Genomic DNA, 25,435 nt, shown 5'->3' on the forward strand with positions numbered 1-25,435 from the left:
AATGCCACCCCCCCTCAAGAGAAAACAGGGCTCCAGCCAAAGCCGCCCCCCCTCCATCGCCCTGGCCTTGCTGAGACTCTTCCTGCAAATCCCAGAGCTCCCCAGGAGTGAAGGGGAGGGGCTCTGCAAGAACAGAGGGAAAGAGCCAGTTTGGTGCAGTGGTTAAGTGCGCAGATTCTTATCTGGGAGAACCGGGTTTGATTCCCCACTCCTCCACTTGCACCTGCTGGAATGGCCTTGGGTCAGCCATAGCTCTAATAGAGAGCCAGTTTGGTGTAGTGTTTAAGTGCGAGGACTCTTATCTGGGAGAACCGGGTTTGATTCCCCACTACTCCACTTGCAGCTGCTGGAATGGCCTTGGGTCAGCCAGAGCTCTAATAGAGAGCCAGTTGGGTGTTGTGGTTAAGTGTGCGGACTCTTATCTGGGAGAACCGGGTTTGATTTCCCACTCCTCCACTTGCACCTGCTGGAATGGCCTTGGGTCAGCCATAGCTCTAATAGAGAGCCAGTTGGGTGTAGTGGTTAAGTGTGCGGACTCTTATCTGGGAGAACCGGGTTTGATTCCCCACTCCTCCACTTGCAGCTGCTGGAATGGCCTTGGGTCAGCCATAGCTCTAATAGAGAGCCAGTTGGGTGTAGTGGTTAAGTGTGCGGACTCTTATCTGGGAGAACCGGGTTTGATTCCCCACTCCTACACTTGCAGCTGCTGGAATGGCCTTGGGTCAGCCATAGCTCTAATAGAGAGCCAGTTGGGTGTAGTGGTTAAGTGTGCGGACTCTTATCTGGGAGAACCGGGTTTGATTCCCCACTCCTACACTTGCACCTGCTGGAATGGCCTTGGGTCAGCCATAGCTCTGACATAGGTTGTCCTTGAAAGGGTAGCTGCTGTGAGAGCCCTCTCGGCCCCACCCACCTCACAGGGTATCTGTTGCGGGGGGAGAAGACATAGGAGATTGTGAGCCACTCTGAGTCTCTGATTCAGAGAGAAGGGCAGGGTATAAATCTGCAATTCTTCTTCTTCTTCTCTTCAAGGAAGAGAGAAAAGCAGACCCAAAGGGGGGGTGGAGCCCCCATGTCTGCCTAGTGTTTGGGTGGGGCCAGGTGTGGGTTGGGGTTTCTGGCATGCCTGACATGGCCGGGGATGCTTGAGAGGGAGGGGGGTCAAGCTGCCCAGAGTAGGGGAAGAGCACAGCCCCTGTGCCAGGGAGAAGGCCCGCGAGGGGCAGGAGGGATCACTCTTCTCAGGAAAGGGCTGAGGGGGCCCTTCCAAGCACAGGCCAGAAACCCACTGCACCCCTAAGCCGCAAGCCTCTCCCTCGGCCCACAACAGCTCAGGCCCCTCCCTTGGACTGGCCTCCACCCTTCTTGCCACCTTCTCTGGGCACCCGGCCAGGACTTCCACCGATGACCCACCTAATGCCACCGCTAAAGAGAGTGAGGACTGGCAGACCGCCCCAGGGATCTCACGCCACCCCCCAACCCCCGGTGACCTCTCCGGGCCAAGCAGCAGCCACCCTTCAGGAACTGGCCACTCCAGAGGACCCTCTTGCATGGGGCCCCGGCATCCTCCCCTGCTGAGCAGCCTGCCTGGGCAGGGGACGCGTGGCCCCCATGCGGCAGGGCAGAGGTGGCCATTGCCTGCAGGGCTCTGGCTCTCCATCAACCCCCCCCCCCCGGGATTCCGTTCTGGGGGAACAGGCAGAACACTCTTCTGTAGAGTCAAACCTCCCGCCAGAGAGGCTGGGGGAGATTCCGGGGCCGTGGCAGGCCCACCTCCAGCTGCACAGGCCCCTTCCTCAAACACTTGGCCGAGGGCCGGAGCAGAACCCCTGAGCGAGCAGCCACAGGGGCCCACAGACCGAGCGAGGGGGGGCATGTCTCTTTCAAAGGGACTCCCCTCAAGAGAAGCTCAGTTATAACTCAAGGTTTTCGTGTGGCTCTCAGCCTAATCAGTTTCCTTTTTTCTACTGGTTTCTAGATTAATCTTACATGTTCCTTGCTGCAATTGCTATTCAATTAATTTTAATGTTTTGCTGGTTTTCTAGCTTAATAAAACATATAATTCTTTTTTTAAAAAAGGGGGGAAGAAACTCATCAGGATGATGTCCCTAGCTGAATGCTCCCCCCCCCAAAAAAAACTGCAAGGAACAACAGCAAAGGTCTCCTTGACAGTTCCTGTTTCAGATGGAAAGCCGTTTTGGTCTGAAACAATAGAACAAACCAGTAGACAAGTGCACCTGATTTGTTCCATTTCAGATGGGACGCTCTTCAGAAGGTGACGGGGGGAGCACCACCCTCTGCCCAAGGCCAGGAACAAATCACAGCATCTCAGAGTTGGAAGGGGCCACAGGGGCCATCTAGCCAACCCCACCGACTCCCTGCAGGAACTGCCTAGAAGAGCATCCCTGTCCGACCGCTGCTTCACATTGACCAGGCTCTGCATCGGCTGCTGCAAAGGGTGTGACAAGGCCTTCTTAAACAAGGTCAGAAACTGCCTGGTTGCTCCATTCCACCCCCCCCGCCCCCCATCACAGGCAGAATCCCATCCTCTTTGCAAGAGCAGAACATCACCAATGGCCACTGGGGGGCAGCAGAGGCCAGGCAATGAGAGGCAACTGTGGCCAGGCAGGAGAGGTGCCCCCCCACACACACACACACCTTGCAGCTGGCCAGGAAGGGGCAAGAGGCTCTTCTGGCCTGTCCACATCACATAAGCCCCCCCCCCCCGCAGGCCCACTCCAAGTTCACGACCAGTGGATGGACTTCACAAGAATCTAGGAAGGGCTGCCCAGCCCCTGCCCAAGACCTCCTGTGAGCAGACAAGGAAAGGAAAGGTCCCCTGTGGAAGCACCAGTTGTTTCCGACTGTGGTTGCTTTCACAAGCCCATCTTCAAAGGGGCTTTGAGGCAGCCTGCCACTGAACACTGAGGAAGGGAAAGGAGATTGTGAGCTGCTCTGAGACTCTTCGGAGTGGAGGGCGGGATATAAATCCAATATCTTCATCTACCTCACAGGGTGTCTGTTGTGGGGGAGGAAGGGAAAGGAGATTGTGAGCCGCTCTGAGAGTCTTCGGAGTGGAGGGTGGGATATAAATCCAATATCTTCATCTACCTCACAGGGTGTCTGTTGTGGGGGAGGAAGGGAAAGGAGATTGTGAGCCGCTCTGAGACTCTTCAGAGTGGAGGGCGGGATATAAATCCAATATCTTCATCTACCTCACAGGGTGTCTGTTGTGGGGGAGGAAGGGAAAGGAGATTGTGAGCCGCTCTGAGACTCTTCGGAGTGGAGGGCAGGATATAAATCCAATATCTTCATCTCCCTCACAGGGTGTCTGTTGTGGGGGAGGAAAGGAAAGGAGATTGTGATCCGCTCTGAGACTCTTTGGAGTGGAGGGCGGGATATACATCCAATATCTTCATCTACCTCACAGGGTGTGTGTTGTGGGGGAGGAAGGGAAAGGAGATTGTGATCCGCTCTGAGACTCTTCGGAGTGGAGGGCAGGATATAAATCCAATATCTTCATCTCCCTCACAGGGTGTCTGTTGTGGGGGAGGAAGGGAAAGGAGATTGTGAGCCGCTCTGAGACTCTTCAGAGTGGAGGGCGGGATATAAATCCAATATCTTCATCTACCTCACAGGGTGTCCGTTGTGGGGGAGGAAGGGAAAGGAGATTGTGAGCCGCTCTGAGACTCTTCGGCGTGGAGGGCGGGATATAAATCCAATATCTTCATCTCCCTCACAGGGTGTCTGTTGTGGGGGAGGAAGGGAAAGGAGATTGTGAGCCGCTCTGAGACTCTTCAGAGTGGAGGGCGGGGTATAAATCCAATATCTTCATCTACCTCACAGGGTGTCTGTTGTGGGGGAGGAAGGGAAAGGAGATTGTGAGCCGCTCTGAGACTCTTCAGAGTGGAGGGCGGGATATAAATCCAATATCTTCATCTACCTCACAGGGTGTCTGTTGTGGGGGAGGAAGGGAAAGGAGATTGTGAGCCGCTCTGACACTCTTCAGAGTGGAGGGCGGGATATAAATCCAATATCTTCATCTTCCTCACAGGGTGTCTGTTGTGGGGGAGGAAGGGAAAGGAGATTTTGAGCCACTGTGAGACGCTTCAGAGTGGAGGGCGGGCTATAAATCCAATATCTTCATCTACCTCACAGGGTGTCTGTTGTGGGGGAGGAAGGAAAAGGAGATTGTGAGCCACTGTGAGACTCTTCGGAGTGGAGGGCGGGCTATAAATCCAATATCTTCATCTACCTCACAGGGTGTCTGTTGTGGGGGAGGAAGGGAAAGGAGATTGTGAGCCACTGTGAGACTCTTCGGAGTGGAGGGCGGGCTATAAATCCAATATCTTCATCTACCTCACAGGGTGTCTGTTGTGGGGGAGGAAGGGAAAGGAGATTGTGAGCCACTGTGAGACTCTTCGGAGTGGAGGGCGGGATATAAATCCAATATCATCATCATCATGAACACCCCCACCCCCATCTTCTAGTCCACAAAATCTGTCTGTCCTTGAAGGGGCCTGTCGCTTCCATGCTTGGGCAAAAACCACGTTTCTGGGCCACGGGGGGGGGGGAGCGGTATTCAAGCACTCCACCTGCTAGCCTTAAGGCCTCTGAAGGGCCTATGAGATGAAAGGCAGTGCTTTCAGGGACCTAGTAAAGGAGCCAGGTACACCTCAGGTTTCTGAGGCGAGACTGGCAACAGCATAATGCTGGAACCCCCACGCAATCATGTCTTCTGGAGGAGGCCTCCTTCTGGCCAAGAGCAGGGATTGGGCCACGCCCCACTGTGCACAGATCAGGAGCCCATGGCTGCTCCGTGCGCCCTCGAAAAGGCAAAGGGAAAGGGGTCCTCGTTGCCACGCTGGGCTGCAGCGAGGGGAGGGGAGGGGAGTCTGTGCTGGCCAGATGGGCAGAGGAAGCCCCAAGGGCCTGACTTTGGAGCAGAGGAAGCCCATCCTGCTGCTGCTGGAGGCACAAAAGAGGCTTCTCCTCCTTCCTCCCACCTGACCAGCCCCAAGGGCAAGCGAGAGCTCCCCTGCGGCACAAGGTGAGTCAGGCTTGCCTCCAGATCCAGCAATTGTCTTGTTGCCTCTGCAGCCTGGCTTCACTCCACCTTTCTCACTGAGACTCAAGGGGAGGCGGCTTACAACATTTCGAGGACAAGTCAGATCCCCACGGACTGGCTTCTGCTCCACTCCTGTGGTTTCAATGGGAAGGCACCTTGAACCGGGCTCTGGGAAGGAGCTCAAAGAATTAAATAAGTACAACAGTGAAGATGGAAAAAGTTTACAGGACTGGAAAATCCTGCAGACAAGGTCACAGCCCCGCAGCATGGAGTGCCATAATGCAGGAGAGTGGGTTAGGAAGGCCAAAGGCAGAAGGCGGCCAAAGCCAGAGGGAGGGAGGGAAGGAGGGGCCCTGCCACAACTGCTGCTGCAGAAGAGGCCTCGCCCCAGCCTCTTGGAAAGCAGCGTCCTCTTGCGGCATCCCCTGGGGCTACAGGCCTGCTTTGGTGGGAGGCAGACCTGAGGGCACCTCCTTCAGCAGGCGGCTCCACAAGGCCAGAGCACCCACTGAGAAGGAGCCTTGCCCGCTGGCATGGGAGCACCTGTAAAGGCGGCACTCGTAGGCCTGCCCAAGAGGCAGAGCAGCAGCTCGGAGAAACCAGCCCCAAAGGAACCCTCCTCTTCTTCAACTGCTGGGAGAAAACCCACATCTTGGCTAGAAAAGCCATGCAGGCAGAAGGCAGAGAAAAGCACACAAGCATCCAAGAGGCCAGGCAGGCAGAAGGCAGGGCAGTGAGAAAGAGCCCCCCCCCCATCACTCACTTGCTCAGTGCTGCTTCTCCCCCACCCTCTGGGAGTGCCCCACCCCCTCTCCTCCTCAGGGGAAACAGCCCTGCAAGGCTCTCTGCTCCCTTCTGCACCGCTGCCCACCGCCAAGGAATGCTCCATCACAAGACGGCATCTTTTTCCCAGGAAGGGGGGATGATTTTGAAATCCTTTCTGCGAGCAATGCCTGCCTGCCTGCCTTCTTCGGGGGGGGGGGACGGGGGGGGCTTCTGTTCCCAGAAGAGGGTCTCAGCTGGAGCGCAGGGAGTGGATGTGGAGGGAAGGGCGAGTAGCTTCAGAGCCAGGCCCTGGGTCAGAAGGAGCCCTCTGCTCTAGCCCTGGCTGGGCCGGCTTTTATGGCTCAGAGCAGACTGGCCCTGGCGTGGAGGTGGCTGCAGCCATTTAATTCTGGTCTGAAAGACCTTTGCATTTTAAATTCATTAAGTTGAATGCAAACTGGTGAAAGGGTGCCTGGCATACCTGCTACACAATGTTATCTTCCACAGGTAAAGTTCTACCTGTGGCTCTCAGAACTGTTATCACATTAAAAGCACTGAACTGAACTGATTAACTAACTGGCTTCCCATGGGTTGAGTTTACTACTGTGGACAAATATTCAGTGAGCGGCTGAAGGTACATCTGGAGGAAGAGTTGCTGCTCCAGTAGAAGAGGGGTTTCTCTGCACTGTGGGATGTTACAACGAAGTGGTGGCTTGACTGGAAGTCAGAAAAGCTGCTTCCTGGGGAGTGAGGGATGGAGGGGCAAAGGCAAGAGAGCAGGCGGCTTCCCTGAGGCCCCCATCCAGGGCACCCCCACCCTTTCCACAGAGCCCCTTTTGCAAGCAACGCCCCCCCCCCAGCTGGGAGGCAGACCTAAAGCTCTGCACCAGTTTCTTTTTGCATTTTTAATTGCCAAACTATACAGCATTTATATTTATGTTCATTCACAAAACTGGCATTATTAGTTAACCATAACAGGTACATTTATATTAAAACATTTGGTGTCTATTATTTAAACTAAAAGAATATCATTGATTTATAATATGGATTTTTGGAACAATATTTTTTTTGCCATGAAAGCTATAAGGAGATCCCGCATTGTCACTTTATTGATCTATAGGAGAGTTAGAGATATTCTGTGATAATTTACACATAACAAAATGACCCCATAATCTGCTCTATCATGGGAGGTGAACTCGCTGCCCATTCTATCTAGCTGTGGAAATTAAAATCCAGATTAAATCAACTGTTTACTTAGTTTCAAATCCATCCTGCTATTCAATAGCATGTTTTCTGGCAATAAACTAATTTTATAACCTATAATTTCTTTTATGTTGTATAACTTGTTGCCAGAAGGGTTTTACGAGTTTATAATAAGTCTGCTTTCTCGCCACATTTTTTCTTACATAAAGTTGTTGTTTTGGACCCTTAAGATTTAATGGGGGGAGGGAAATCCCCCCTCCACTGCTCTGTCCCTATGACTACCCCCCTCACCTGGCCTTCCCTGCCCCACATTTTTCCTGCTCTCCCCTAAAAGCTGCACATTGTGATACTTTGGTGTCACAACAAAAGATATTACACAACTTTTTCAGACATAACTTTGTGGCACCTAAAAGACTCCCAGAGCTCGAAGGAGGCACAAAGTTTTCAAGGGCGGCATCCTTAGTCTGATGCCTGGAGAGACTGGTGGCACCGTCTTTCAGCCCACAGGAGGCCTCCTGCCTTAACACAACCAATCAGGCCATAGGGTTCCATCCCACAGTAACCTTGAGGCTAGACTACTGCACTGCAGGCTACATGGGTCTGCCCTTGAAGACAACCCAGAAACTCCAGTTGGTACAGGACACTGAAGCTCAGTGGTAGTGGGGAGCATCTTGTACACCCATCCTGCAGTCCCTCAGCTGCTGGATCCAGCTGAAGGTACGGGCTATATCCAATGCCGTTTCCCACCTGTGGAATCCTGTGAGCAAAAATTCTACTTCATGACCTATGGCATTAAGTTGTGAGCAAGTGCTTTAGCTACTGCATAAATTGGTTTGCTCTGGGGCCGTCTTTCCTAACCTAAGAAAAATATGTGTGAGCCAGAGGCTAAAAAAATTGTGAGCTAGCTCCCGCACATGGAGAGGGAACATTTAGAGGGCTACACCACCTGCAAAGCCCTTCATGGCCTTCCGGACACCCTCCCAGCTTCACGTACTCAAGCAAAGTTTTCCAAAGGGGAAACCCCCCCAATACCAGTAAGATCAGCAACGACCCATTTGCATGCCTTCTCCATGGCCCCACCCCACCTCAAGAAACAGCCCACCTGAGGCCACGAGGAAGCCCCCCACCCCACCCCACACTTCTGTTCTTCTGCAGATAGTGTGGAGCAGAATGGTCCAGGAATAAGCTTTCAGAAAGAGCACAGGTATGTACAAGTGGATAGCTGCTGGGGAGAGGGGAATCCCTCCCAGCCACACGCAGGGCCACCACCTCCAGCGAGGGTGGGGGGTGATGGGGGGGTGGCAGTTCTCACGCTGCCTCCCAATGGCTCCCACTTCTCCTCCCCAGCCACCTCCTGCAGGGGCAGGGAGCAGCAGCGCTGGGTTACGGAAAGGGACCAGTGCCCATTGTCTCAGACCACCTCCTTTTCCTCTCAGGAAGGGAAGGAAAGAGGAGCAGGCAGCAGAAGCCCTGGCAGCCAAGCAGGCCTCCTCTCGGCCTTCTGGGGGCAACCAAATGGCACCACCAGCCCTCAGCACAGGCCATGCCCAGCGCTTGCACCGGGCACCGGGGGGGGGGGTCTTGTAAACTGTGGGCCTTTCTCCAGGTTTGGAGGGGAAAAGCTCCCCTCAGAAGGGGGTCCCTTCCCAGGCTCTCTCCACCCGCCCCGCGGCCAGGGGCACAGCAGAGCCACACAGGAGAGCACTTTGGCCAGCAGAGTCTGTTGCCGGGTCTCTTCCTCGGGACGCACCTGCCAGGTGGAGTCACTGCTGATCCCGGTCTGAATGTCCCACACTGCGTCCCTTACACCTTGGCCCTCAGTCTCAGCCAGGCCAGCTGTAAATTAAGTAAAGCAATCAATGTTGCCTGGTTGAGTGGCCTAATCTCTCCGACGGGTGTCCACGGCCTCAGAACACCCACAGCTCCTGGACCGCCCCGGCAGGGCCCACAGCAAAACGGGCAGCCACCTACTTAAGTTTAACAAAGAGCCCCATTTGTTTATTATAGCATTCTCCCCTGCCTTTCCCCATGACTCCAGGCCACTTGCAATACGGAATTAAAACATCAAATGACAATAAAACTCCAAACTCTGCCCCATGAAGCCTACCAAATGCAACCCAGTGTCTGCAACCAACGCTCCCAACATCTGAGCGGCAGCCGCAACGCCAACATCTGCTGGGGGAGCCCATTCCACAGAGGGGGAGAGACCACAGAGGTAGCTGGGGCCTCACCAATCCCTTTAATGTAGCAGCAGCCAGAAAGTGGCCACCTGAAGAATGGGGCTGGAACACAGGGAATTACAGGGATAGACAGGCCTTTACATTATCCTGGAGCTCAAAGTGTCCTTAGAGACCATCTAGTCAACCCCCCTGCCCAGCGAGGGAAGTATAAATGACAGCATTCCCAGAAATGGCCGTTGACTTAACACAACATAGTTTTATCTAGAATTTTCACCATCCTGGAGCAATTTATATACTTTTGAAGACAGCACTCTTCTTTTTAAAGGTGGGTTGCTCCATTATAGTGAGCTGCTTGGTCAGACCTCAGGTTCTGGTAGTTTGCAAATTAAGAGTATTACTAATGCCAAGATTGCTCTCTTTTATTTGCTGATGTTCCCACTTTGGCTCACAGTATTCCCAAGGCCTCCCTCCATTCTTCCAAGATGTCAGTAAATCTTTCGAATCCAGCATTTTCCCACTGTGTGAAGCCCCCAGAAATATCAGCTGCATCAAACTACTTTTTACTTTAAAATTGGGGTTAATGCTGGGGAAACGACCATTCCTCAGTCTAATACAATTACATCATCCCTCTCTTTGCCTCCTGTTTATCCAAGAAGATGAAGGTATTTGTACCCTAGGACCTGTAATGCCCCACACTGCCATCTTTCCAAAGCCATTCCACAATGATTCTGCAAGCAGAGAGACAAGCGGAAATCCTAGGAAGAGACGGATCATCCACAGTCCTTTGCCTTATTCTTGGCCTTTTTGTCAAGCACTCCCTGAATTGTAAGCAGGACAGCAGGACAAGGAAACTCTGGGGAGGTTTTGCACTTGGAGGGCCCTGATCCTCCTCTTGGCCCAGAGCTTCCTGTGCAGCCTGGGATCAGACATCAACTCAGCCTCAGCAGCTGAGCTCTTCGTTTCTCTGCAGAGCTGCCCTCAGCCTCCAGAAGGCTGGAGAAAAACCAAGGGTTTCTAAATAAAAAACAATTTTTAATTGAAATCAGATTTTTAAATTTAATGTTGATTGTTTAAACTAAAATGCTTTTGAGAGAAATCTATCTAAAGATAGTTTTCTATTTAAGATACAAAATAGTTCAAGGGTTAGTTTTTAGTGATGTATCATGAGGCTGTGTATTCAACAATGTTTCCGTTTCTTGGTAAATGAATTCCATCAATCCATTCACAATAATATGCTTTTCCAGAGGTTTCTGTAAGGTCTTTAGGGGCAGTTCTTCTATCTAGAAGATATTGACACAGATGCTAGCTCTCAAAGCTGTGGAAATGGTGTCTGCAGAGACCACAGGCCTCTTCTTCACAGCAACTATGTTATAAAATAAACATGCAGAGTTAAGAAACCTCAGCCCTAATGGACCTCTGCAGAACTGGGCACACAGAACCGGGCCCTTCTCTCTCAAGTGCCAAGTTTCAAGAAGTCCAAGGAATATAAGATTGTTTGGGTGGAAGAGGTCTGCATAATGAGGCGATGGGAAAAGCGAAGTGTGAGGAGGGAGAAGCAAGCCACACAAAGGAAAGTGAAACTTTTGAGCAGAAGACTCCAGGAAGTGTAAACAAATATATATGCTATTGCTTTAGTCAAATAAAACAATTTTATTTAGTTAAATAAAAACAATTTAATGGTTATTGCTAATGATTATTTTTATCCTTCTAATAAAGTACAGCAGAAAAGTTGTCTAAATACGAATGATTAACCTATTAAACTGGAGTTAGTTCACCTTGCAGTTATTTCATAATTATCTATATAACTAAAACTAACCTGAAAAATTATTATACCAAATGGAAACCTTCATCTGGGCTGTAAATCTTAAGGCTACCAAGAATGAACCTTTATAAGGAAAGCCATGATTTAAAGTGTGTCTTCCTGACTAGTGATTCAAATCAAATCCCCCCCTCCACTTCCAGCATCCTTCAGGCTGGCTTGCTGCCCCCCAGCCGCCTCCCCAAGGAAGGAGAGCCCAGCTCCCCCCCCCCACCCACCTGACAGTGACGCCAGCCCAGGTCACGGGAAGCGGCTTCCTGCAGCCTGTCTAGGATTTCACTCCTCCCACCCGCTGCTCTCTGCCTGAGGAGGGGAGAGAAAGGGGGAAGGCTTCTCCGCCCACCCCTCTGCCTTTCCTGCTGGAATTGCCAGCATTTCTGAGAAGGCCAGCTGCTGGGCCAGCAAACCCACTTCCTCCCTGCCTGGAGGGAAAAGTGCCCAGGGAAGACTTCTGCTGCTTGCCAGCCCTCCAGGAGACAAGGCACTTCTTCACAGCCTCTCTGCTGTTATCTACATTTCCCCTTTTTTTGGTGGGGGGGGGGGAGTATTGTGTCTGTGTGTGTGTATGCATCCTGGGGGTCATGGAGACTTCTGATGCCCCTAAACGGCCCACATGGCCCCTTCCAACTCTGTGAGGTTCTCGGAGGAGATTCTGGTGGCATCCAGGCCCAGGCTCCCCCCCCCACCCCACTCCCTGTGGGACAGCCACGGCTGCTTCAGGCCCACAGGAGCGGGGTGGGCACTTTGCACGAGGCTGGCACAGGGCCCTCCTGAAGCCTCTGCAGCCGCCCCTCCCCCAGCCAACACCTGGCCCTCCAGGCCACTTCCTCACCTGCTAAATTCATCTCCCCCCCACACACCTACTGGGGGGGGGCTGCCAGCTCCAGCACACAGGCTGCCCTCCCCCCAGCCAGCCAAGCAAAGGACCACCGAGGGCTGGAGGAGGCAGAACAGCTCTCCCTTCAGAGCCCTCACCTTGCCCGTTGCTCCCTTTCCCTTCCCCCAGCAGGAGACAGGACCCTTAAGGCGAGGGAGGGTCAGGCAGCGGGGGGGGGGGGGGGAGGGCTTCTGGAAGGCTCCCTGCCAACCCAAGGCAACCAGCAAGAGGACTCTTGCAAAGCAAGGCCAGAGAGCTGCTGCTGCTTCCAGGATCAACAGAGCAGGAACCCCCCCCCCTTGGGGGCCCCCTGTCAGACTCCAGCTGGCCACCAGTAGCCCAGCTCAGCAAGCCAGCCAGCAGCTTTCTCCTCCACACACACCCCCAACACACACACACTTCTGTTCCAGAGAACTATCTTAGAAAACGTGACAGCAGTTATGTTCTGTTGCTTGGCAACCAAATGGCAAAAAGCAAAAGGAACCAACCCCCCCATTATGTTTTGTAATCTCCCAAATCACAGGAAAGCCCAGGATCACCAAGGAAGGAAGGAAGGAAGGAAGGAAGGAAGGAAGGAAGGAAGGAAGGAAGGGGCCATCCCTGCCCAGCATCCCAGCACAAGCGGGCAGCAGAGACCCCTCCCTCTACAAGCATCACCCAGAATCAGGTGGCTTCTTCTGGCAGCCGCAGAATCCACAGGGCCCTCCCCCCTCCCAGAGTGGCCAGCACTGCAGGATTGCTGGGTCTCAAACACCACACAGGACCCACTGCAAGGAGAAACTGCCACGGCTACAGGAAGCCAAGATGAGGGGAGGGGCAATTACCTTGATCACGCTTGAGCAATTCTCCACTAAAGCCTCAAAAGCCACAGGGGGGGGGGGAAGCTGCTTCCCTTAGCAGGACTCTAATCTCCCAGTTTCCCACACCTGGCCTAAAAGACGTGGTCACTTTAAGAACCTGAGAGATGCCATGTGGGATCAGGCCAATGGCCCCTCCAGTCCAACACTCTGTGTCACACAGAGGCCAAAGCCCAGGGCCATCAGGAAATCCACCAGCAAGGCCAGAAGCCCTCCCACTGTTGCCCCCCAAGCACCAAGAAGACAGAGCATCACAGCCCCAGACATAGTGGACAAAACCCAGGTGCCATCAGGAGATCTGTCAGCAGGACCAGAACTCCAGAATCCCTCCCACTATTCCCCCCCAAACACCAAGAATACAAAGCATCAATGCCCCAGATATAGTGTTCCATAAGAACATAGATTATGTTGGATCAGGCCAGTGGCCCATCCACTCCAACACTCTGTGTCAGACAGTAGCCAAAACCCAGGGCTCATCAGTGGAACCAGAACTCCAGAAGCCCTCCCAGTGTTGCCCCCCAAGCACCATGAAGAAAGAGCATCACTGCCCCAGACCGAAGAACATAAGAGAAGCCATGTTGGATCAGGCCAGTGGCCCATCCACTGCAACTCTGTGTGTCAGACAGTAGCCAAAACCCAGGGGCCATCAGGAGGTCCACCAGTGGAACCAGAACTCCAGAAACCCTCCCACTCTTGCCCCCAAGCAGAAGACGACAGAGCATCACTGCCCTAGACATACTGTAAGAACGTAAGAGAAGCTCTGTTGGATCAGGCCAATGGCCCCTCCAATCTAACATTCTGTGTCACACTGTGGCCAAAACCCAGGGGCCACCAGGAGATCCAATAGCAGGGCCAGAACTCCAGAAGCCCTCCCATAGTTCCCCCCAAGCACCAAGAATTGAGCACCACTGCCCCAGTCTCATCACAAAACCATGGGTCTCATGCAGGCAGCTCAAGAACCCCACAAGAACCACCCCTGTTTAATACCTTTTTGTTGGAAGCAACCTATCTATTATTGGAGAACTCTTTTTCTGCCTTCGTTCTCCAGGCTGGGTCTTCTCCCCTTTACCCCTTGCCCTCCGGGAGGAGGGAGGCCCTAAGTTGCTGCCACCTGAGTCTTGCTTGGCTTTAGCCCCAAGTGAAGAGCAAGGCCCAAGGCAGCTTCTCCTCAGCGTCCAGATAATTGCAGTTCCTGCTCCACGTTATTTCTCCCTTCCTGCTCCCAGAGAAAGGGTATCCTTTCTAGGCATCCAGGCAGCCTGTGTCTCTTTGACGCGGGACATCCAAGCAGGCGGGAAATAAACTCTCACCCTTCCCTTCCAGGAGAACATAACCAACAGCTCATGTCCAGCAACACTTCTCCTTCCTACCTGCTCCAGTATCAAAACGCAACAAGTGAGACATTCGGGTGGATTCTTGGGTAGGAGGGGGCACTTTGCCAACTGTGGCCCCCTACTCCTGCTACCTGAGTCCACCTGAGACTTAGCAACTCAGTTAAGAACCTCAGGGCCATGCTGCATCCAGCGTTACGAAGGGACAAGCAAGGTAATACAGCTGCCAAAACGGAAGGGAGGGAAGAAGACATTGGATTTACTGTATATCCCACCCTCCACTCTGAATCTCACAATCTCCTTTCCCTTCCTCCCCCACAACAGACCCCTGTGAGGTAGATGAAGATATTGGATTTATATCCCGCCCTCCACTCTGAAGAGTCTCAGAGCGGCTCACAATCTCCTTTCCCTTCCTCCCCCACAACAGACACCCTGTGAGGTAGATGAAGATATTGGATTTATATCCCGCCCTCCACTCCGAAGAGTCTCAGAGAGGCTCACAATCTCCTTTACCTTCCCCCCCCCCCACCCACAACAGACACCCTGTGAGGTAGATGAAGATATTGGATTTATATCCCGCCCTCCACTCCAAAGAGTCTCAGAGGGGCTCACAGTCTCCTTTCCCTTCCTCCCCCACAACAGACACCCTGTGAGGTAGATGAAGATATTGGATTTATATCCCGCCCTCCACTCCAAAGAGTCTCAGAGCGGCTCACAATCTCCTTTCCCTCCCCCCCCCCCCGAACAGACACCCTGTGAGGTAGATGAAGATGTTGGATTTATATCCCGCCCTCCACGCCGAAGAGTCTCAGAGTGGCTCACAAACTCCTTTACCTTCCTCCCCCACAACAGACACCCTGTGAGGTAGATGAAGATATTGGATTTATATCCCGCCCTCCACTCCGAAGAGTCTCAGAATGGCTCACAATCTCCTTTCCCTTCCTTCCCCACAACAGACACCCTGTGAGGTGGGTGGGGCTGAAAGGGCTCTCACAGCAGGTGCCCTTTCAAAGACAACCTCTGCCAGAGCTATGGCTGACCCAAGGCTATGCTAGCAGGTGCAAGTGGAGGAGTGGGGAATCAAACCCAGTTCTCCCAGATAAGAGTCCGTGCACTTAGCCACTACACCAAACTGGCTCTCTGTTAGAGCTATGGCTGACCCAAGGACATTCCAGCAGCTGCAAGTGGAGGAGTGGGGAATCAAACCCGGTTCTCCCAGATAAGAGTCTGCACACTTAACCACTATACCAAACTGGCTCCCTATTAGAGCTATGGCTGATCCAAGGCCATTCCAGCAGGTGCAAGTGGAGGAGTGGGGAATCAAACCCGGTTCTCCCAGATAAGAGTCCGTGCACTTAACCACTACACCAAACTGGCTCTCTATTAGAGCTATGGCTGACCCAAGGCCATTCCAGCAGCTGCAAGTGGAGGAGTGGGGAATCAAACCCAGTTCCCCAGATAAGAATCCACCCACTTAACCACTACACCAAAAAGGAAGGAAGGAAGGAAGGAAGGAAGGAAGGAAGGAAGGAAGGAAGGAAGGAAGGAAGGAAGGAAGGGAGGGAGGGAGGGAGGGAGGGAGGGGGGAGGAATGCTTTCTTCATCTCTATGGACCCCGGAAGATCCCCCTCTACCCTGGCCCTCAGGCTACTGTTTGGCACTCTGTGTGGCTCTGCCTGCAAAGTCACCTAGGAAGCTGCAGAGGACACGGGGTCACTGCCTGGCCACTCTCAGGTCCCATGCCCAGCGGGCATGCCAGGCCCCTTCTGCAGTCCCTGAGGGGTGGGGAGGGGTAGGGCAGCTGCTTGGCATGCAGAAGGCCCCAGGCCCCGCCCTTAGCAGCAGCATCTCCAGGGGTACAGAAGAGCTCCCTCTGGAGAGAGCGGCTGCCAGTCTGAGCGGACAAGATTGACCTTGGAGGAGCCCGGACTGAGCAGAAGGCAGTGCCATGGATGTGCTCCCAGCCTACTGATCCGCTATGGAGTCCAATGCAAGGCACTGGCTGTCATCGCCAAAGCTCTTCCCAGAGACCTGAAGAGCACCGGCAGCTGCCGGCCTGCCCGGCCCTTCTCTGCTGCATCTCCCGCCTGTCTGCAGAAGTCACGAAACTCCCCACCCTCCTGTCCTGCCACAAAACAAAAAGTCTTCAGGGGGGCATTCTGTATAAGAGGATTAACACCCCAGTAGAATGGAACCATCCAGGGGCGGTGGTTTTATAAAGGGACATAACTGCAATGTCTATTATTCCCCCCCCCAGCCCCCCGCTTTGAGTACACTGCCCTCAGCCTTTGCAATCCACGGCCTGCATTACGGCAAGTCCTGCCTTTGTGTCTGTCCTCCGGTTCTGTAATCTTAGCCCTGCCACAAAGTTCACTGATGGGTTGTCATGTGGTCTCTGCTCACATGGCTTTATATTCTGTAATTCACCTCCAGCCTCAGCAGGAAAGGTGAGCTACAATTAAAACAACATGTGAACTCATAAGCATATTTTTTTTAAAATGAAACACCTGGAAACAGGAAAATAAGTGGATTCTTGTTGTATTAATTTACAGAAACTATCTCATATTAGATTTAATGTCCCAACTGATTTATTATTCCTAAAATGACAAATCTGTATACTAAAATATGGATCAGACACAGCGTGCAAGAACTTCCCCGCATTCATGGGGAAACACCACAGAGCGGCAATCCAGAAGAATTATGTCCTCTCCACTTTTGTCCCATACATGCCATTGTTTTAAGGGGGCATGATACCCTATAGGTCACCCCCCCCCCACCGTCACCACCAAGGCACCCCAGGGCATGTGACTTCTTTGCCCCCCTGAGCCCCTGCTGGAGAGAGAAGGCAGGAAGGGGGAGGGAGGGCAGGAGCACCTGATGATACCAGTGGGGGGGGGGCTCCAAAGACCCACGGACAACTGCATCTCCCCCCACCCCCAGCATCCAAGACACAATGACCCTGCTGCCCTCAACTGGCTGCCACAGAAAGCTAAAAAAGAAGAGCAAACCCCTGTGCTGTGCGGGCAGACAAATAAACCAGAGACAAAATCTTTAGTCTTAATACATTTACAGGGGGCACAAGCTTTGTGCTTGACGTCATATTGTGACTCCTACAGAACAGACTGGCTCTAGGAAAAGCCTTGTTAAGCGAAACGTGGTCCTGAGTCGATTGACATGTAAGGAGCACCTTTGCCTTTGGAGCCAAATTTCTTCAGGGACCTGCAGGATTCCACGCAGAAATTATTGAAGAATCTCACAGGCGACTGTGTGTCCTAGATGAACTTTTGTATATGAACATTTCCTCAGTGAAAACGGACCGTCTTATTCTTGCAGTGGAACCTTTCCTTGTGAATGAAATTATTTTCTACTGTGTGATATGGTACCTGTATATATAATACAGAAATTGACACATAGACTAAAGATGTTGTATTTTGTTTATTTCTCTGCATGCCCAATGGTGTGCTCTTTCCTTCTGTTCTATACTGTGTTGCCCTGTTTCTTCCACAGAAAGCTAAAAGTCTGCTGAAGAGCACTGGGTGCCCCACACAACATCTGGATAGGGAAAATGTGCCCGTGGGGGCACAGAATCTCCGAGTCCCACTGGGCTCCATGCCAGCTGGCCCTATGGCACCCCATCCATAGATGCAATCCCTCCCCCACTGGGACCTACAACACCCCACTCCCACACAGGGACTGACAGGGTCCCCTTCTGCTCTCCACCTGGCCACCCAAAGACCCCCCATGGCAGAGAAACCGGAGGGCGAGATGGTCACTGGGAAGACACGCTCCTCCTCCTCACACTCAGCCAAACCAAACAAGCAACCTTCAGAGGTGAGCCGGGCAGCTCAAGTCCCTCAACTGACAAAGTGCCACCCCAGCACCCACTGAATTCCACAGCCCCCACTCCAGAAACACAGCCAAGACATCCCCCCCCCCCCGTGCCCTGGCATGCAAGGCAAGACAGACAGGGCAAAAATTCCTCCCCCCTCTCTGCCGTTTTGGAATTTAATTTTTTAAAGGATTTGTTCATTGTTGTTTCACTCTGACAAAAGGCAACTGTGATTTTGCTTTAGCACATGAGAAGACAGGCAGGCCCCTTGAAGGCTCTTCCCCCCCCCCAGAGCAGCCCTCCTGCCTCCCCCACAAGGCACCCTGGGGGTTCTGACAGAGGGAGGGGGGCACTGCCACCGCCCAGTTGCCTGCACAGAGGCAGAGCCAAATGCCAACTGCATGGCCAAATGCCACAGAACCTCCAGGGCCACCCTCTCCCCCCACTGATGCCCCCAGATAAGCCTCTGTGGAGGGGAAGCCTTGCCTGCCCCCACCTCCACTGTGGGGGCTCTGGAGGCCCTGATGGCATGGTGTGGTGTGGGGGGCACCTGCAGACAGACCTGAAGGGCAGCCTCCCTGTGCCCCCCATCACCCACAGCCCCCTCCCCACTCTAGCTGTGGGAGGGGCCTAGGGGGATGGGCAGCAGGCAGGTTTTCAGTGTGTGTGTGGGGGGGGGTCTTCTTGTATCTTTGGATTCAACTGGAGATGCTGTAACCATTGAGCCACCTCGACCCCCCCCGCCCCCCATCACCACCTGTGGGGCAGGGGCAGCGGGGCCCGGGACAGGGAGGGAACCCAGAGCGCTTCCTGAACCCTGGGGGGCAACAAAGGCGGCCTGCTGAGTGCCGCCCCCCCTTTCCAAGCTGGCCCGCCAGGCCTCGGGGCTACACCCGGCTGCTTGGCCCCCTCCCCTCCCCCCTCCCCCTGCATACATCATTCCACCCTCCAGCTCATCTCCCCCCCCCCCCCATTGCCTGCCGCTGCCTTCTTAGCAAACAAGAGCCACGTGCTAACCGGGCAGCAGCAGCACCGGGACGGCGGGGCAGGCGGCTGCAGGATTCTGCTACTCCCCCCCCCAGCCCCCCCCGCACGGCTCTTAGGCTCCGCGGCGCTCCAAGGAAGCCCCCCTCCCTCCGCCCCCCCCCGGGGAGAGCGAGGCCGGTGCAGAGGGGAGGGGGGCGCCCGCCAGCCTCTGCGGCCAAGACACGGGGGGGGGGGGGTGAGGGACGGCCTCCCCGGGCCAGGGCCAGGCCCGCCAGACCGCACGAAGGGACCCGGGCGGCGGCAGCGAGGGCGGTGGGGAGAGCGCCCTCCCGCCCGGGGTCCGCAGGAGCGCCGCCTCCGGGCCCGTTTTCTGCCGCAGCGCGAGAGGCCCCGACGGGAGCGGGGGAGGGGGCCGGGGCGGGGGTGTCGGAGCAGCCCTCCCTCCCTCCCTCCCCCCCCCCGCCGCCGCCGGCTCACCCACCCTCGATGGAGATGACGTGCTCGCGGATCTGGCTTTGCAGCGCCAAGTCCTCGACGCGCTCGATGAGGTCGTAGATGGCGTAGATGTTGGGGTGCACCGACTCGAAGCGCCCGATCTCCGCCCGGATGGCCGCCGAGTTGGAGAGGCCGAACTGCGGCCCCCCGCCCGCCCCCCCCGGCGCAGCCAGGCTCTGCTGCTGCTGCTGCTGCTGCTGCTGCGACGACCCCGACGCCTGCGACGCCGCCTGCTGCCCCGGGCCCGGCCCCGGACCGCCCTGGAAGTTCATGGCCCGCGGCGAGGCGGAGGCGGGCGGGCCGGCTGCGGAGAGGCGGCGTCGGGGGCTCAGAGGCGCGGGGGGGCTGCTGCTGCCGCTGCCGCTGCTGCCTCTTCCCCGGCGGCCCGCTCGCCCCACTGCATGGCCGGCTGCGGCTGCGCTGCGCTCCGCCTCCTCCCCTCCCCTCCCCTCCCCTCCCCTCCGGGCCGGCCGGCGCCCCCCCCCTTCTCCTCCCAGCCCAGCGTCACGCAGCAGCAGCAGCCGCCGCCGCCCCCGCCGCCCGCGTCAGAGCCCGGCTGCAGCCGCCCCCGGAGACGGAGAGAGAGGCAGGCAGGCAGGCAGGCGACGCGCCGCCGGAGCGAGGAGGGAAAGGCGGCCGGCTCCCCCCCCCCCCGCCGCCTGGCCCCGCCCGCCCGCCCGCCCCCACAAGCGCGGCCCCGAGGTGGCTGCTGCCGCCGCCGCGCGCGCTCCCCAGCGCGACGCCCCCTCCTGCAGCAGCCGGGACCCGCCGCCAGGCCGCTTATGTAACGCGCCGCCGCTGCAGCCCTGGCCACCGGGCGCCCCACAAGGCCCCCCGCCCCGCCCCGCCCCGCCCTGGGGCCCGGCTGCTAGCGCGCCTCGACGGCACAAGCGCCGGCAGCCGCCCGGCCCACCCCCCACCCCGCCTGTGCCGCTCGCCTCGCCCGGGGAGAAGGCGGGTGGGCGCGCAGCCAGAAGGGCCGAGCTGCTGCTGCTACTGCTGCCCCCCCCCCCCAAGGCCTGGCCTGGCCTGCCCGGAAGCGCCCCCCCAACACACCCAGACCTCCGCCCCCCGCCACGATTGCTCCAGGCCCTCCGAGGCCGGCAGGCAGACTCCGCCGGTGCCCAGAGGTCCGTGCACCCCCCCCCCCCCGCCTTTGAGAGGGCCCTCTGCAGACCCCCTCCCGCTAAGGGCAGCCTTCCAGCCTCTCCCCCGCCCGCTGATTTCAAAGCCCCCCTCCTCCCACCCCCCAAAACAAACCAACAGCAACCTGAAGAGGGGGCAGGGACCTGATGGGGGGGGGAGGCCTTGGCTTTCTGCACCCCCCCCCTTCTTGTGCCTCCTCAAAGCCCCTCACAGAACAGCAGCCAGGCAACTGGGAGGATCTTCCCTGCCAAGGATTTCACAAGGAGCCCCCCCCCCCGCCAGGATTCACTAGCTCAGCACACCTCCTCCCCCCCCCCCCATCTATGGTGCTCCTGGACCAGAAGGAAAGGGGGAGGTCCCGCGAAGGCCCCCCACCTATGACTCTGGCAGCTGCAATGAGCTTCAGTGGGCCTGCCGCAAGAGCTCCAGAAGAATCCAACTTGGTTTGTCTTCCAGGTGCCCCCCCCAGCCTCCCCCCCCCCGCCACCCACCTGGCCCTGGACACAAAGGCACCTCCAGCCTCCCTCCCTCCCTCCCTCCTGACTCCACCAGCCAGGCCCTTCTGGCCTTCCCTGGCCTCTCCCCAGCTTTCCCCCCTTCACGGGGTACTGCCCAAAGGTCTGCCCATTACTGCGTTCTGCCTCTGCCCAGAGAGAGAGAGGCGTCTCTGAGCCTGTCCCTCCCGGCAGGCAGCATCTCAAAACGTTCCCCCTGGCTTTGGGCAGGCCTGCGAGAAGGCAGAGGACAGCACTGAGGCAGCCGCAGCCCTCTTTGGTCAGGCAATCTCCCCCAGCCAGAGCAGAGTGGCCGCTCACTGGGCTGCCAGCTCTGGCTCCCTGGAGCCTGGGCCCTTCCGTGGCAGCACCTTTGCTCAGAAGCAGCCTGCGGGGGAGCACAGCCTGCCCCCCTTCTTCTGGGAGAGGAGCCAGGCAAGCGGGGAGTGGGCCGGTTGGGTCAGAACGGGCATGGGGAACCCAGGGGGAGGGGGAAGGGCCTGGACGAGGAGCTTGAAGGGGTGACCTTGGGCCAGTCACGCCCTCCCCGCCAAGCCTGCCTCACAGGGGCGTGAGAAGATAATGGGAGCGAGAGCAGCCTGAGCCACTTTGAGTCCCCTTGGGGGGAAAGGTGGAGGGGTGGTCAGAGGCAAGGGAGCCCCCAGCCACATGGCAGCCTTGAGAGAGGGGGGAGGACATGGCTCCCAAGGGAAGCCTCTCATGACATCACAGGGGCAAGGGAAGCACCACCCCCTCCCTCCGTCCGCTATGAGCCCAGGGGTGCTCACCAGCACAAGGGGCCAGAGGCTGCAGCTGCCAAAGCCTTGGGCAAATGGCCCAACCCCCTCCAGGTCTCCCATGGTCCCCGTCCAGCCCAGCAGCCTGTCAGGGCTCACCCCCACCCTTTCTGTATTGGCAGAGAAGAAGCAAGACTGGGGGGGATCCCAGAGGGGTTGCAAAAGCCCCGGAGGGGAGGCGCCCTGAGGGGTCCGGGCCGGGAGGGCCGTCCATGCAAGCCTCCCTCCCTCGTGCTGTGGGGCTCTGCAGCCAGGGCCCTTCCCGGAAGCCGCCCACCAGCAGCTCTGCTGTTCAGAGATTGACTGCCTCTGGAGGGGAGGCTCCCTTGACTCACCCGGGCTACTAGCCGTGGACGGGGCATCCAAAGTGAGCTATGCCTGTGGGCATCACTGCATCCCTTGGCAGCGAGTGCCACAGTTGGAGTCCTCGTGAGTGTAATCTTTTCCCCCCTCTGGAATCTATTCTTCATGGGGTGCTCCCAAGCTTTAGTGTTAAGGGAGAGAAGAAGAAGAATTGCAGATTTATACCCTGCCCTTCTCTCTGAACCAGAGACTCAGAGCGGCTGACAATCTCCTATATCTTCTCCCCCCACAACAGACACCTTGTGAGGTGGGTGGGGCCAAGAGGGCTCTCAAAGCAGCTGCCCTTTCAAGGACAGGGTCTCAGAGCAGCTCACAATCTCCTATATCTCCCCCCGCCACAACAGACACCCTGTGAGGTGGGTGGGGCCGAGAGGACTCTCACAGTAGCTGCCCTTTCAAGGACAACCTCTGCCAGAGCTATGGCTGACCCGAGACCATTCCAGCAGCTGCAAGTGGAGGAGTGGGGAATCAAACCCGGTTCTCCCAGATAAGAGTCCGCACACTTAACCACTACACCAAACTGGCTCTCTATCAGAGCTATGGCTAACCCAAGACCATTCCAGCAGCTGCAAGTGGAGGAGTGGGGAATCAAACCCGGTTCTCCCAGATAACCACAACACTTAACCACAACACCCAACTGGCTCTCTATCAGAGCTATGGCTGACCCAAGGCCACGCACTTAACCACTACATACATAAGAACATAAGAGAAGCCATGTTGGATCAGGCCAACGGCCCATCAAGTCCAACACTCTGTGTCACACAGTGGCAAAAAATTTTATATACACACATACATTGTGGCTAATAGCCACTGATGGACCTGTGCTCCATATATTTATCTAAACCCTTCTTGAAGGTGGCTATACTTGTGGCCGCCACCACCTCCTGTGGCAGTGAATTCCACATGTTAATCACCCTTTGGGTGAAGAAGTACTTCCTTTTATCCGTTTTAACCTTTCTGCTCAGCAATTTCATCGAATGCCCACGAGTTCTTGTATTGTGAGAAAGGGAGAAAAGTACTTCTTTCTCTGCTTTCTCCATCCTATGCATTATCTTGTAAACCACTACACCCAACTGGGTCTCTATCAGAGCTATGGCTGACCCAAGACCATTCCAGCAGGTGCAAGTGGAGGACTGGGGAATCAAACCCGGTTCTCCCAGATAAGAGTCCGCGCACTTAACCACTACACCCAACTGGCTCTCTATCAGAGCTATGGCTGACCTAAGACCATTCCAGCAGGTGCAAGTGGAGGAGTGGAGAATCAAACCCGGTTCTCCCAGATAAGAGTCCGCGCACTTAACCACTACACCCAACTGGCTCTCTATCAGAGCTATGGCTGACCCAAGGCCATTCCAGTAGCTGCAAGGGGAGGAGTGGGGAATCAAACCCGGTTCTCCCAGATAAGAGTCCGCACACTTCACCACTACACCCAACTGGCTCTCTATTAGAGCTATGGCTGACCCAAGGCCATTCCAGCTGCTGCAAGGGGAGGAGTGGAGAATCAAACCCAGTTCTCCCAGATAAGAGTCCGCACACTTAACCACAACACCCAACTGGCTCTCTATCAGAGCTATGGCTGACCCAAGGCCATTCCAGCAGCTGCAAGTGGAGGAGTGGGGAATCAAACCCAGTTCTCCCAGATAAGAGTCCATGCACTTAACCACTACACCCAACTGGCTCTCTATCAGAGCTATGGCTGACCCAAGGCCATTCCAGTAGCTGCAAGGGGAGGAGTGGGGAATCAAACCCAGTTCTCCCAGATAAGAGTCCGCACTCTTGACCACTGCACCAGACTGGCTCTCAAGCGCCATCCATCCACTTTCTCCACCCCAGGCACAACTTCACAAACCTCGTGTGTGTCCCTGCCCAGAATCTTTTTACACCTCAAGACTACATAGGTTTTTCTGATGCGCGGCACTGCTACCCTTCCCAAGTACCTGCCTCCTGGAGAGGGAGCTCAGAATGCCACAGAAGGTGCCTGGAGAAGCGCCCAGCAGCCAGAGGGAAGCTGGGGAAAGGCACTTGGGTGGACTGTAGGAGAGCAAGAGAAGAGCCCCCCCTCAGAAGAGCCCTACTGGAGCAGACCTGGGACCACCACCACCACCACCACCCCCCCCGGCCCTGTTCAGCATCCTGCATCAGCCAACCAGCGGCCCTGGAAGGCCAGCCAACCTGCCTATTTTAAAAGCAGAGCTATTTACCAATTGCCATGATGTGACTCATCAGGTTATGTTTATTGGGGAACATCGTGGATCCCTGTGTGGTGGGAATGCCATTTGCTACATTGTGGGAAATGGTGTTGGGGTTTTGTGAGGCAGTGTTAGCTTTTCTAGAGAATGAGCGGGGGCCTCTAGGGGTTAGAAGCTTTGTCAAGAGATCTCCTGCCCAAGGAGACATCCGCAGGCCTTTGCAGAGCCCCTGAAATGTGGGCAGAGACCTCGAGACAAGCTTGCGGGGGGGGGGGGAGTCCCATAGAGTCTCATTCCAAGTCCAGCACATACCAAAACCCAGCCCACATCAGCAGGACCTCAGTGGTCACAGCCCCACCAAAGGCAGCTCTGATGTGTAGTGCAGAGTAGGAGCAGCAGCAGGCGTCTGAGATGGAGAGGCGGCAAAGGCTGGTTGGATGTCTGAGGGGTCCTGCATTAGGCGTATTCCATCCTTTGCCACTTGGCTCAAGTGTGGCCTCTGTCGTGCTTTGTAGAATACCTTTGGGAGTACAGAATGGGCTGGAGATGTGCTATTATCGCTTTCCCAGTACTGTGGAGAGAGAAGCCCTCCATTTATGCACAACAGCTGGGAAGGCAGCTTTAGCTGGAGGTGAGGGCCTGTACCCCTTGCTTGGAGGACCCCCTGCGGATGAGCTGGAAGGACGGGGTGGGGGGAGCAGAGAGCCCTGCTGCTTCCTCCCCATTCAGAAAAGAGCTCAGGGAAGAGGAATCCGGGCAACTGCTTGAGGAGGGGTGTGTGGGGTTCGCTCTCTGAGGGAAAGGCAGAAATGACAGGTCCGGTGGAGAGGCTGGCAGGGCAGCCTTCTGTGGGAATAAGGCCTCTAGGGGGCTTCTGGAGAATAACGCAGCCCCTGAAAAAGCCACGAGATCAGAATGTACCCATACTCTGGCATTTCTGAGACAAAGGAGGACTGAAAGGACATTCTTGCATTGAGTGAGGCCAAGATTTTGCTCTAAAATGATCTGAGAGAGCTGGAAAGAATCTCTAGGATC

General features: G+C 55.7%; 1 protein-coding gene across 3 annotated transcripts in view; it reads right to left on the reverse strand.

Annotated features, from left to right (window-relative positions):
* The window catches only part of LOC132578050 (arf-GAP with GTPase, ANK repeat and PH domain-containing protein 3-like), a 403,463-nt gene that overhangs the window by 78,732 nt on the left and 299,296 nt on the right, over nucleotides 1-25,435 (reverse strand). For all 3 annotated transcript variants that reach the window (XM_060247877.1, XM_060247876.1, XM_060247878.1), the window contains exon 12: nucleotides 19,398-19,611. In XM_060247877.1, coding sequence (XP_060103860.1) covers nucleotides 19,398-19,611 — 214 coding nt within the window. The remainder of the gene's footprint in view (nucleotides 1-19,397; nucleotides 19,612-25,435) is intronic.

Source organism: Heteronotia binoei, chromosome 10 (assembly GCF_032191835.1).
Source record: "Heteronotia binoei isolate CCM8104 ecotype False Entrance Well chromosome 10, APGP_CSIRO_Hbin_v1, whole genome shotgun sequence".
In the NCBI taxonomy this organism is placed as follows: domain Eukaryota; kingdom Metazoa; phylum Chordata; class Lepidosauria; order Squamata; family Gekkonidae; genus Heteronotia; species Heteronotia binoei.